Source organism: Hyposmocoma kahamanoa, unplaced genomic scaffold (assembly GCF_003589595.1).
Source record: "Hyposmocoma kahamanoa isolate Upper Pololo Valley unplaced genomic scaffold, ASM358959v1 83, whole genome shotgun sequence".
In the NCBI taxonomy this organism is placed as follows: domain Eukaryota; kingdom Metazoa; phylum Arthropoda; class Insecta; order Lepidoptera; family Cosmopterigidae; genus Hyposmocoma; species Hyposmocoma kahamanoa.
Window position 1 is genome coordinate 1,702,184 of NW_020654175.1, and position 14,596 is coordinate 1,716,779.

Below are 14,596 nucleotides of genomic sequence, written 5' to 3' on the forward strand. Positions count from 1 at the left end.
ATTTAATAAAAAATCATTTTAAAAATAAGATTAAAATCAACACAACACTATGGTTTCTTGTTCCAAATATTTCAATCGCTTATAGTTCAAATAATTAAAAGTGACCAAGAAGTTTATTTAGACTTCTTGAAATTGACGTAATGGGTCTCTTTCCATCCTTTGCGCATGCAATGTGTAGAAAACGGACAGTTAGCTTTTTGATTATTTTGTTTGCTTTTGTAATTTATATTTACGATTAATTTATGTATAAATTAAATACTTTAAAATTGTACCAAATAACACTTTTAAATGAAAAGTATGATAACACAATATATTTGTTTAGTGAAAATATGATACAAAATCGTGTTTTTACGCTTTACTGCAGTAATTTTTACAAGTTATTATTATATAGTACTGCATGATTGACAACCGCGCTGTCACTCGAATAAACGAAGGCTGTTGTGCGATTGACGCTCTGTGTGCGATTTTAACGCCCTATAGGTGCGGACACTTGTTAGCGCGTACCCGACGTCCATTTGTTGGTAGGCCAATGGTGTCAGTAGTCAGCCTGACGACACAAGTAGTGACCAAAAACCGATAGTAAACTTATTTCAATTGGTGTGGTTTCAGTTATTATCTACAATATTTAATTTAATTACCTAATAAATTATATTATGAAATGCTGTTTATGGAAAAGTAGATACGAGAGATATATTTAATAATAATTAACAATAACTTGGAACTATGATGAAATTTCACAAAGGCATTGTGGGAAAAAAGTGGTATTGTCAATTATACTACTCCTCATGATACACAGACCGTCCCTATGTGAAAACTAAAGTACTTTTTACAATATAGTTTGTTTGAATAAAATAAAAAAATATTATTTTCAGTTTGATGCTGTAGCATACATCAACAAGGTGTTCCCAACGGAGCAGTCGCTGTCTGGCGTCGAGAGCGCGGCGGCGCGGTGCGAGTTCCGCCTGGCCGGGGTGGACACGGACATCCGCAGACTCGTGAGGGCGCATGCGCAGCAACGACACGCCGGGCAGGACGCCTTACGAGACGCACAGAGGTGTATCGCTGAGTTGGCATTGCAGGTTGGCAGAGAGGAAGAGTTATTCCACAAACCAGTTATATAATAGTAATTGTTTCTCGCTCCACAAAAGTAGTAAGACTAAGCACCTAGTCATACGAAACAGAGTAGATATTTTGTGGAAAGCTGGATCCTAACCTTTATCAGAGATTTGTATGTTAGATCTTCGAGGTCTCCTGGCCACCTAAATCAGATTATAATTACACCATTATGTTCTTATGTAGGTACTAAGACCTTATACAGAGTAGATACGGGCGTGTGTGCGTGTTTGTGTGTATGTGTATGTTTGTGTGTGTGTGTGTATGTGCGTGCGTGCGTGCGTGCGTGCGTGCGTGCGTGCGCGCGCTTGTGTTTGTGTATTTTCACAATATTGTCATAGTTTACTTTTTAAGTATAAATGAATTTCCTTTTTTAACTCATATTGTGACAAATTTATTATACAATGTGTTGATTTGCTTTCTCGCCATATTACAGAGGCCTTACCATGAACTTTACTAAAACTATTCATTAACAAAGCAGTTCAAGTTGGGATCCTAAATTGAATCGTTAAAATTCGTACCATCAGCTAGTTAAAACTGATTCGTTTTTGAAACGCTAACTCGCGAATGAATGACCGATATTTGTCCCTGGTATGCTACCATTTCGTATTGTGAAATTTTTAAATGTAATGTTGTTTCCTTAGATACGTGTATATTTAGCCAGACATGTTTTTTTTAGGATAGTTTTATCGGTACTTCTACAAAACATTAAAAAAAACTTATAAATGTCATTACTAAGTGAAACAATTGTAGAACACACGCTTCACGCCTTCTCCATCAACACAAAGAAGAATGGAATTTGTATGAAGAGTCTGTACGGTGAAACCTTTGCCTACCCAAATATATGAATGAAAACTTATTAAAAAAAAGTGAATCAAAAGTAAACAAAACTGTTACCTGTTTTTCAAACTAGAAAGAAGACATCTCTTATTAGCTTGTGCTAGAAGATCAATAAAGTTTAATAATGTCCTCTGTGGTGAAGCTTGGCTAAAACCAAAAGAACAACGTAAGTATCAATATACCACACTTTTACGTTATTGTTTACATTGAATGGATCTTGGATTTGTTATCATATCACATTTACGTATAAGTACATAACTTATTCATATTTTCAGTGTTCGGAGTACAATTGCACAATTAAGAGTTTTAGTGGATTATATGGCGGCAAACTCACAGGACCAGTTCGGCCTAACAATTGGAAAAAGTATAGGTTGCCCTCGCTTCTAAATTAGAAAACAATGGTCCTAAAAACTAAAATAATGGAAGCATGGTGAGTACCTGTTTCATGATTTGAATCCAAAAGTAGAGGGTCATAGCTACCTAGTTCTTGTAGTATACCTATATTATTTTGATTTTCAGGCTTACCGGGACTTCTAAAAGAGGGCAAAGTAGGATGATAGGAAAGTGAGCTTTGACTTTGCACACTTTATAGTTATCTATACTATAAGCAATTGTAGACAAACTGAAGACGTTTTTAATTACTCATGGATAGGGTGATAAACTTTATTAGGGTTTTCAATAGGTGTTTACTGAAATAATGAACATTTCTAATTAAAATACATATTTATTCAATGTTTCTTTTTACAATAGCAAATTCTTGCATTCCGAGTGGTTTCAAGTTGAGATCGAGAGATTGTTGAGAAGTATCTTCATCATATTTATTCTCCTCCTCTTCAAAAACACTGAAACACTAAAAGAGTTTGTGAAGATTCCATAAGAATATCATTTCCATGTAATTTTAAAAAGTAAACTATGTTTACTGACCTAAAATTTGCCCAGTAGTTAGATAAAATTATTTTGTTCTACGTTTTCTCGGCACAAAATAAAGGTCTCATCATCCTGTCTACTCGTTCATAACCAGAATTGCCTGAAATAATTATGCAAATAATTTATAAATATAAATTACTAATACTATAATTGAACTTTTATTAATATAGTTTTTTTTGTTCCAGATCAGTTGTAATAATTTGTCATGAATTTAAGTTAAGACATAAGTATATTTGGAACGCGACTAGCCCAGCGAAGTGATGTGATATGTGTTTTATCAACAAGTCTGTTCACCCATACCAGTTTAGGACCTGTGATCTATGTATTTAATGAAATTGACTGTAAAATAATATAGTGTATTTAAAATAATATAAGATATGTACGCTTGTGAGTCATGTAATGAAACAATTTTAAATAATTAGAAATAAATACAGATGCATATAAGAGACTGAGTACAAGTTATTTCTAATCTATGTTGTGATTAATTTAATGTGATTGATTCGTGATGATATGATAAATATAAAATGTATTAGTATTCCTAAATACCTCTGTGTTAGTATTCCTAAACTCAAGTATAATAAATATATGTTTTTGTATTCTTGTATTTTTTTTGTTTCATACATACCTAGAAGTAAAATGCCCCAGAATTAATATGCAGGCAGCTTAGTTCTTTCCTTACAAATATCCTATTCCCCCATACTTGTCAGACTAACCTCCTCCATTTCTCACCATCCATAGATGACCATCCACAGTGTAGCCCTCTGCTCTCTAACATTTCTTTATTGACTTGCACGTCATGATGATGGTGTATGCTATAACAATCTTCTTTTCTTTCCTTCCATTAAAACCTTTACAATTTTGTCGTGCAACAATGTACCAAGCAGCCACGATGTACCCTCGTTTAGATTTTTCAGATGAAATTTAATTGGATGTAAATTCCATGCGTGGCTCCACCATAGCTTGCATCTATATAGTGATATTCATATCAGCATCACATCTGAAATTAATTACTTATGAAATACCTAACAAATTTTGCCTTTAGGTTATTTTTATCAAGTCCATAATAACTTACTAACTGGACATATAAAGAGTGATACTGCTTGCAACTGTAATATCTTTTTCTTTCTCTGTAATATCTTTCTTCATTGTCAGTGGGCCCAGCAATTGCCCTGTGGATGCCATCAATGCAACCCAATATGCTAGGGATCTTTCATTTCTGATATAACCTAAAAAAATGTAGTTTATTTATTTATTTAAATTCACCAACGCTTAATACATTCGGTTACAACAATATTTTACACACATTCGATAGGGTGTTACAGTTAAAATGCTTAACCAATTACTGGTAAACATGCCATGATGAGAGTATGAAAGTTAAGACAATTATTATTAATTTACTGTTCTTTTTTGTTACTTAATATGGGTAATATTTTGGATAACACAACACGAGGTCATGAGTACACACATCAACACTGTCTAGGGATATTTTGATTTTACTCAATTATCTCAAAAATTATTAAAGATAACATACAACATGTGTAAATTTTTATAAAGCCCATTTATCCAACTATACTCCAGAATACTTAAATAAAATATATATAAATAAATATAATACATATATATAAATAAAATATACTTAAATAAAGAAAAAACGTAAAATAATGGTAAAACTAACAATGAATGTGTTTCTCAATAAAATGTGAAAAATAAAGAAAAGTGATTGTTTTTAACAGTTATATGAAAAGTCAGTAGTCTGTAAAACCACTCATGACATTTATAACGGTCCTGCAACGATTTTTCATACTATGGATTAAGTTATCCAAGTCTTGCTGCGGCATATTGTCCCAGGTCCAGCTGAGATGCAAAAAAAGTTGCCTGAAAAGACTTCCTGAGGATGTTGCAGACGGCTATCACGACCAGGGACTCGCCAAACAAGTTCTCTACGTGTATCGGGATGGAAACCGAACCGGGTCTCATCGGTAAACAGCACTACAGACCACTGGTTATCTTCCCAGAGCAAATGTACACGAGCCCACTCTAGTCGTCGTCCACGATTTCCTCGGCGTAGTGCTGGAGTACGAAGCGGTCTGCGAGCATGAAGGTTAGCTTCATGCAGCCTTCTCCTCACAGTTTGGTCACTCACAAGCAACTGGTGCTCTGACTGGAGCCTCTGAACCAACTGCATGGCCGTAACATTTGGTTCTCTTCTCGCGGCAACTTGCAAAAATCGGTCTTGTCGTTGAGTGGTTATGCGCTTCCCGCCTGGATGTCTTTCAGTCACTTCACCAGTAGCACGGTAGCGTGACCATAACCTAGAATATCTCGTTTTGTCTTGTTCCAATCTCCTCAGCAATACTCCGTTGAGTAGCTCCAGCTTGGAGCATATATAGCATTTCTTCTCTCGTTAAATGGCGCCGCTGCATGATGCACACAATAGGTTTAACTCCCAAAAAAAAAATATCCCAATATTACTGTAGGTAAACGAAACTTTCGGACTTCGCTACCATTATGCCGCGTAAATCTTTTGTTTTTATTTTTTTTTTCAAATTCAAATTTAGAATCGTCCAAAAAGGTTTACAAAATAGTCTTTTATCAAAAGATCTTAAAACTGGCCAGTATTTTTTGAGTTTAAGAACTTTATACAAAATATCCCTAGACATGATGAGCACGTTAAATGTAAAAAATACTTACCTAGATCTTATGTTACTTCTTTCCTCGAGATTGTTTGGAAAACGTATATTTTCTTATTTCTTTATGATCGAGTCATGCCGTGATTTCACTTATTCCTGCAGGCACTGTTTGTTGTGCCATTGAATAGCCACTGATGTCTCCTGGTGGTCGTTAATGCCCCTACTTTTAATCAAAACTGAATCTTGCAATTCAAAAGGGTTGGATTGAACCCTTACATAGCGCCGTTTTTGGCGATAATCTTTATTTCGAGTTTGTCTGACTCCAGGAATTCTAATAATTCGTCGTCGCACATCTAAAAGTACAATAATTTACTAAATTCAAATTCAAAATAATCTTTATTTCATAGGTAAGCATTATTTACACTTGAAATCGTCACCATGATTATACTCTACCGGACCGCTCATTCGTAAGGCAGATTCCCCTGAGAAGAATGAGCAAGAAACTCTAGGGGTTGCTCTTTGTAAATAACATACTGCCTCCGTGGCCGAACGGTTACCATGCCGGACTGCCACGCAGAGGTCCCAGGTTCGATTCCCGGGCCGGGAGAAATGTTTGTATGGCTTACATTTATTTCTCTCGTGAGTTTGGGTGTAATTGTGGTTGTCTATGTGTGTGTCCATGGCACCCGCGACACAGGGTTTCCCTAGTGCAGGGCTATGTTGAGTGTGTGCGTTATTTATTTATTATTTATTTATTTTATTTGTACACATTCAACATTTACAATATATATTTATTTTTATTTCAAACATCAGAGATCGAGACTACCTCCATGAGCTAAACGGGTTACTACCATGGACTTTTGTCATCCAAGTATGCAGAAGTTGTTTCATACGTTGTATAAACCTTTAGTAAGTTTTTGTTTCACTATAGTTTTAAACCTCGTGAAAGGCAAATTTTGTATATCAACCGGAATGTTCAAGAAGACGTCGGTTCGAATCCGACCGGATCGAAGGAATTTTTTCAGAGTGTTTTTTCTGAGTGTTCGATCTTTGTATTAATAATTATAACAAACTAGTGGAGTAATTTCACAAAAAATAATTGAATATCAATTCAATAAAAATTTAATTAATACAGTGAATAGCGACATCTCTCGCCAGGACTGGTAGCTGTAAAGGTACTAACTGGGTGATAAATCTGTAATAGATTTCTCATAGATGGCGCTACGACTAAAAAGTCGTTGAAAGACCAAGTACAAAGACACGACGCAAGCACATAGAAAAATTCGTGAGGTCCGTTGGTTCGTTCCGTGGCTTAGTTGGTATAGCGTCTGGCACGGTATGCAAGAAGACGTCGGTTCGAATCCGACCGGATCGAAGGAATTTTTTCTGAGTGTTTGTATTAATAATCTTTTGAAAGATCTTTGTATTAATAATTATAACAAACTAGTGGAGTAATTTCACAAAAAATGATAGAATATCAATTCAATAAAAATTTAATTAACCGGAATCTTGTTCTAGAAGCGTATACATTGCCCCTTAAATAATTTTTTGACTTTGTGAAGACGACTATCAAGAAAAGCTAGTTTATTTTTATTCCTCGTATTAATGTTATGTCTGTCACTATTTTTCATGAAGAAATTACTATTCCTTTTAACATAAGTTACATTTTCATAAATGTACTGTGATGCTAGTGTAAGAATGTTAATTTCTTTAAACTTATCTCTCAAAGATACTTTGTGGCCCAGATTGTAATTTACTAGCCCTAACTGCACGTTTCTGCAGGACAAAGATTCTATTGATATCGGCGGCATTACCCCAAAGCAAAATGTCGTATGTCATTAGACTGTGAAAGTAAACCAATCTAGCGGTTTCGACGTCTGAAACTTTTCTTATTTTTTTAATCGCGTACACTGCAGAGCCGAACCGTTTTGTTAACTAACTTATATGGGGACCCCATTGCAATTTAGCATCTAATGTTATACCTAGAAATACAACTGTGTCCACAAGATTCAATTTATCGTTTCTAACTACAATGTTTGTAACCGTCTCTATAAAATTGGGTAGTGTAAATTTCACACAATTTGTTTTTTTCTCATTAAGGAGTAGGTTATTAACAGCAAATCAATCAACTACTTTAGATATAGCATTGTTCACATCGTCGTAGGAACATTGGTGCCTTTTAACTTTAAATAATAAGGAAGTATGATCAGCAAACAATACTATCTCATGTTTTGTATTCTCCATACGGCTAGGTAAGTCATTAATATAAACTAAAAACAAAAATGGGCCTAGAATTGAACCTTGAGGGACACCCATGCTAATTGCAGACCCTGATGATCTCGTACCGTTAACATCGACCCTCTGTACCCTAACACGCAAATACGATTTAAGAAGGTCGAGATCACGTCCCGCCACACCATAATGGCTTTGTTTGCTGACCAGTGTACCATGGTGCACACAATCAAAAGCCTTGATGATTGATATGATTAATCAACTCGACACCAGCATCGGTTGTAGAGCGACCCCTCGACTCAAACTAGATTACGTATACTTGTTATTATTATGGTTAGTTACACAGTATATTATTTATCAACCACTTACAACACGTTTTAAATGATATACAATTGATAAATCCTCAAAATAAATGAAAAATTATTTGATAGAATGGCAAACGTCTCAATTTATGCTAGCAATGAGTAACTTTTTTTGAACCGAATTTTATGACATTACAGCGAACCAGCATCGTAACAACTAATGTCAAATAAGATATCAAATGAGATTTCAAAGGAGTTGCGGATCAATTTAGGATTTGGTTTGGCCTTGGCGTAAATGCTTTTGACATTGTGTTGCGTTTTTAGGACGTCATGGTACGAATAAGCGAAACGGACTTATTTAGATTCATAGATGAATCGCAAGAGGTCATGGTCTGAGGTCATTCTATATCCGAAACTGAACCCAAATCACTAAAAAAAATATTAAAAAAGATTCTAAGTTCTTTTTTTTTAAATTGCGGTAAACATCGATTTACAATTACCTGATCCAGCTTGATCCAAAGGTCATTGAATTGTACGGTAAGTCCTACCGAAATTTATAGCTCAGCCGGAGGAACCGAGAAAGTATTGCTATCTCTTTTTTTTCTCAAACGCAGCGCACGCGCCTGTAAGAGAGCACACTATTTAAAAATGAGATAGTCGAACTCGCTGCAATTCTAGTGATCAATAGATCACTAATAAGCTAGTCTCTCCCGAATTGCCACGTGGTTTGGTATGTAAAGAAGAACTGCTACCAGCTTCACCAGAACATGCATTACCATCAAGTGCAAGTGCGTGACTATTCTTATGGCATGACGTGAAACGTTTAGTTTACGCGGAGGAGATTACGAGCGTTGAAGAATTGTGGGCAAAAATAGTCTCTGCTTTCAAAATGGCGAAGCCAAATATGGAACGTTGAAAGGAAACTTACATACGAATCTCTGCATAATTGGTGGTGGCCGGTACGGAGCCAGTCTTCAAAGTGGAGCTAGGTACTTCTAGCAATACTTTCATATAACCAATAGTTGGTAAGCACCAAATCTAAGTTACAAAAAAACTTTTTTCTGGTAACTTTTCTCATTAATGTGAATAATTTGTAAGTGTAACAATAGTAGCACATAATCATAATGAAAAAAATAGGTAAATAAGTGATCGAGACAGATTACGTATCGTTTAGTGAAGTGGGTGGTGGGGCCACTGCTCTCGCGCAGTACGATTTAGAGACAATTTTGCAAAACGTTATTATATACATTATACAATCAACCAGAATATTAAATAGAATATCACACTGTTAATACAATAGTGTATTAACTCAAAAAGGGGACTTTGTCAAAATCGATGAAAAAGGAATTACTTCCTGCAAAAAAATCATTAAAATTTATATGTTGTAGTTTATTAAAAACACTTAAACAATTTCTCAAATATATTTAAAAATAAAATGAAAAAAATAATTTCATGTTTCTGAATAAGGATTTTGGCCAGAAATGGCTCACATATAGTGTATCTCATTTCGAGTTAATTAGATATCTTTTGATTGTTTCTTACAATATTCTAATGACGATTTTTTGGACGTGCAGAGAATCATATTTTACATTCAGCAATGATATAATATTAAATTTCACAAATTTTGAATACTTGGTACTTGGTGTAACGGGCTGGTGTCCGCAACTCGACGTCAAGGCGCCTATTATGCGTGAATAAATAAATAAATAAATTTTGAATAACAACACTTGTAATAGCAGTGCGATGTTTTTTTTAAATATTTTTAGATGATTTAGCATTATTTCTATTATTAATTTTTTAAATATGGCGAGAGTGCAAATCAACATACTGTATTTAGTTCTTTTAACCAATTTAAAAAAAAGGAGGAGGTGAGAACCTCGAGATTCGACAGTGTATTTTTTCTTTTTTTTATGTATGTTACGTGATAACTCCGGTATTTGTGAACCGATTTTCATGATTCTTTTTTTGTTGGAAAGAGGGCACCTCCATAGTGGTCTTATTTCATTTTAAAGAAAATCATCCACCTCTGAGGGTGGCTGTTCACGCATGAAGATTCATTTTTATAAATAGCGCCTAAATTTTACTCAAGGAGCAATTATTTTAGTGGTTGATTTTGCTATTCTCCAATTCAAGGCGTTTTTCTCTCTCAACGTACTTTGAGTAGTGAGAACCGATTTTTATTATCTCCTGTGTGAAGTCCTGTATAGGGGCGAACTAGGGGACATTTCAATAAAACTTGGCAAATAGACATAATTCCACATACCTACTTTTGAGGTCGGTTTTTTTAGTACTCTGTACTGAGATTATGTTAAACAAATTATACGCTCTGCCTGATCAGAAGCGCAAAAATCTTTGAGCAAAAGATGTTCTAACAGAAACTGAGGCAAAGACGGAGTAATGGCTTCTTTTCGATTCACAATATTATGGTTTTGGAGAGGTATTTTGAAGTGTTGATGAAGTGTAATAGATAATAAATAAAGCTGTCTAACCGTTAAGAAATTCAACTCCTTGCACAAATTTTTCGTCGCGAATAATTTAGGTTTAAAAAGGCAAATTTTTCATAACATCCTTTGAGCTCTTTCAAGTTTCAACAAACTTAAGGCATCTCATGTATAATGTATGCATTTGCATTTGCATACATTATATATGAGCTGTTAGCATCTGCTGCTACAAGCTATGGACAAAATACAAACACTGCAAATTATTTATTTATAAATTTTAATTTATTAAAAGCAGTTGTTAGTTAATTGTATTAAGCAGCTGTAAAAACAGTTATCATTTATTGGGTGTGTTGTTAAATCATGAATACTTTTAATTTAAACAACCACGGCATTAAATAAATAAGAAAACAGGGATAGCACTCTTAGCACCGCGATGGTCTGTAGAGAAATAAAAGAGTGTTTTTTGCAGGTAGCAGACATAAACAAAGCGTCAGAGCGCAGCGAAGTAGTCGTCCGCGAGATCACAGCGGAAATAAAGCAGCTGGACTGCGCTAAACACAATCTAACAGCAGCTATCACCACACTGAACCACTACCATATGCTAGTGGGAGGCGTGGATTCGTTGAGGGCTATGACGGCGGCCAGGCAGTATAAGGAGGTCGTGTTGCCCTTACAGGCTATCATGGAGGTGCGGCTCCACCGTTAAAGAACTGCTGAGCTATCTCATTTCGAATTTGGTCATGTTATCTTTGTGACGCTCCGTTTTGCAGGTGCTGCAACACTTCGAATGCTACAAAGACATAAAGGAGATCTCCTCTCTCCGCGACCAAGTGTGCCAGATCCGCACCGCGCTCGGCGCGCAGATCCTTAGCGACTTCAAGGAGTCCTTCGGCGGCAAGGGCGGGCCGCCCGTGCGCACGCTGGCCGACGCCTGCGCCGTGGTGGACGCGCTGGAGCCCAAGGTCAAGAAGGAGCTGCTGCATTGGTTCATCAACATGCAGTTGCAGGTTTGTGGGCACTTCGGCGTTACCTTGCCACTCCTGGTCACTTTTAAGCCCACATATTTCAAAATGTATCACTACGCCGTTCAGTGACACGGTAAAAACTGAAACCAATCATAAAACGTACTACTTAAATAATTAAAGTTTGTCTTTTTTGAAGACGGACTCAAATGACCGTTCATTACGGAAAAGTGTTCGCCCGCTGCGCCGGCGAGCAACTAGTGATTGCAGTCGATTCATATTCTATCGACTATCGACAACATGTCGGTCGCGTTCCATTTGAATTATCATCGGCCCATTAGTTTTTCAACCGCACAGGCACAGGTTAGAACTACGTCCTTTAAAAATACGTAGAGGAGATATATTTTAAAGTTTCTCGTTTTAATTCGATATAGACTTCGCTTCTTATTGGAACGTATATGAACATAAATGTATTTCGACACTAGTAGATCAACCGTCAAAAGAAGAACAAAGAAGGCCATCACGCCACTAGCGATCGTTTCAACGTCGTAACGTTCACAAGTCGGACATTCTGGGCAAAATTTGACTTGTTTCACGTACTTTGGACGAAACTGTCAACGACCGTCCTCAAAAAAGACAACCGGAGCCGACGTCTCGGTTCACCCGGTTAATCGGAGTCCTCGCGGACAGGAGTACGTGCTGCTGTTCAGCGCCGGCGAGGAGAGCGCGTGGCTGGCGCACGTGGAGCGCCGCTACGCCTGGCTCAAGAAGCACCTGCTGGCCTTCGAGGAGGCGCGCGCGCAGCTCTTCCCGCCGCACTGGCGCCTGTCCGAGCGGCTCGCCGAGCAGTTCTGCCAGGTGGGCGCGGGGCCGCGGGGGCGCGACGAAGCCGCGCGCGGCGGACAGGCGTCACGGCGTGCGTTGTTCGCAGCTGACCCGCGAGGCGCTCGGCCGGCTGATGGCGTCGCGCCGGAACGAAGTGGACGTCAAGCTCCTGCTGCACGCCATACAGAAGACGTACAACTTCGAGCTGCTGCTGCACAAGCGATTCGTCGGTGAGTCGAGGCGGGTCCGGGGAGAAAGCGTTCCGTCCCGCCTGAATGAATTGCGTTTTGCAGGCACGGACGTGGGAACCGACGCCGCCGGCCCGCGCGCTTCGGATTCGCAGAACGCTTTCGACTCCGACGCTAAAGAGGTACGCGCGAACGAACGAGACGAAACCGCGTCGGACTCGGCGGCGGCGACGCACTCCAGCGACGGTGACGTGTTTCAGTCGGCCGCGGACGCGGACCTCGCTCCGGGGGGCGGCGGCGGGGGCGCCGCGTCGCCGTGGGTGGGCCTCATCGGCGGCTGCTTCGAGCCGTACCTGTCGCTGTACATCAGCAGCCTGGACGCCAACCTGCGGTCGCTGATGGACCGGTTCGCGCAGGTGAGGCCCGGCGGGGCGGCGGGGCGGGGCGGGGCGGGCGGCGGAGGTGCAGCGGCGGCTGTTGCAGGACGCGCGCGCGGCGCCGGGCGCGGGCGGCGGCGCGGGCGCCGTCATGGCCAGCTGCGCCGACCTCTTCCTGTTCTACAAGAAGTGCCTGGTGCAGTGCGCGCGCCTCAGCACCGGCGAGCCCATGCTGGGTACGGCCCGCCCCGCGCGCCGCAGCCCCCCGCCCGCCGCGCCGCCACTGCCGTCCTTTGCCCGCAGAGCTGGCGGGCGTCTTCCAGAAGTACCTGCGCGAGTACGCCAGCGCCGTGCTGCAGAGCGCGCTGCCGCGCGGCGGGGGCCCGGGCGGCGCGGGGGCCCTGCCGCTCGCCTTGGCGGGGGCCTCGGTGCCCAGCCTGGTCACCAATCTCCACACGTTCCTGAGGGACGACCCGGCCGCCAGGTGAGTCGCGCGGGCGGCTTGTCGGCGCCCGAAGCGCGTCGCGTCGGAGCCTCGCGAGGCGCGCGCCTGCCGTTTGAGTTCTCCTTTCGCACTTTCGCAGATACACGAAACAAGAAATTGCAAAAATAACATCGGTAATAACTACGTCGGAGTATTGCCTCGAAACCACCGTGCACCTGGAGCAGAAACTCAAGGAGAAGGTCTCCCCGGGTCTCGCGGACCGCATCGACCTGCTCCCGGAGCAGGACTTGTTCCACAAAATGATCGGCACCTGCATCCAGCTGCTAGTGCAGGACCTGGAACTCGCCTGCGAGCCGGCTCTTCAAGCTATGACGAAAATATCTTGGCTCCATTTCGACAATGTCGGCGATCAAAGTTCTTATGTGACGCAAATCATTATGCACTTGAAGAACGCCGTACCCGATTTGAGAGACAACTTAGCGTCTTCTAGAAAATATTTTACCCAGTTTTGTATTCGTTTTGCGAATTCTTTTATTCCAAAATTTATACAGAACATTTACAAATGCAAACCTATTTCGACTGTCGGATCCGAGCAGCTATTGTTGGACACCCATATGTTGAAAACGGCGTTGCTAGAGCTGCCGTCTATCGGGTCAGAGGTGAAACGACCCGCGCCAGCGACGTATACGAAAGTTGTTATAAAATTAATGACGAAGGCCGAAATGATTTTGAAATTAGTTATGGCGCCTTTAGATGGAAATTTGGAAGGATTTGTGGCTCAATTTGTGCAGTTGTTGCCTGAATGTACCTTGGCCGAGTTTCATAAAGTGTTAGACATGAAAGGTGCGAAATTATCGAAGGCGCAGTTGAGTTCTTTAGATGCACTGTTTAAGGAAACGTCGAAGAATGTAAATAGCGATAATAATAAATAGTACTCAACGACATCTAAGCGACATCATAATTTTGCCCAAAATTGTGATTAAAATGTGACTAAGAACTTGACTGCTTGAAATAATATTATGGACGGCATCATGATCGAATGCCAGTAAAAAATTAATACCAAGGCGGAAATTATAAACTTTAATTTCCGTAACTTGTGAAAATAATATGTTAATATGACTACTTTCACTATTTTACTTGAAGTCATTCTTATGTCTATAAACTCAACTAATAAATGATATTGTATATATTATACATATTTCATCACAAAGAAAATACGCTGTTTACCTAATAAAAACATTCCACTATATGCAGTCTTTTCATCTTAAATATTAGGGGTTAAAGTATGAAATTGCCGTTTTATTGCAATAGGTT

At 39.5% G+C, this 14,596-nt stretch overlaps 1 protein-coding gene across 1 annotated transcript; it reads left to right on the forward strand.

Moving 5' to 3' along the window:
* The first annotated feature begins 529 nt into the window (after positions 1-529).
* Positions 530-14,523, forward strand: LOC113234325 (vacuolar protein sorting-associated protein 53 homolog). The gene is made up of 11 exons (XM_026469625.1): positions 530-579; positions 821-1,079; positions 10,955-11,173; positions 11,256-11,492; positions 12,138-12,305; positions 12,379-12,502; positions 12,566-12,642; positions 12,721-12,876; positions 12,944-13,073; positions 13,141-13,321; positions 13,422-14,523. Exons 1-11 carry the CDS (start codon positions 530-532, stop codon positions 14,212-14,214), a joined length of 2,394 nt encoding a protein of 797 aa, XP_026325410.1. The 3' UTR covers positions 14,215-14,523.
* Positions 14,524-14,596: the final 73 nt, after the last annotated feature.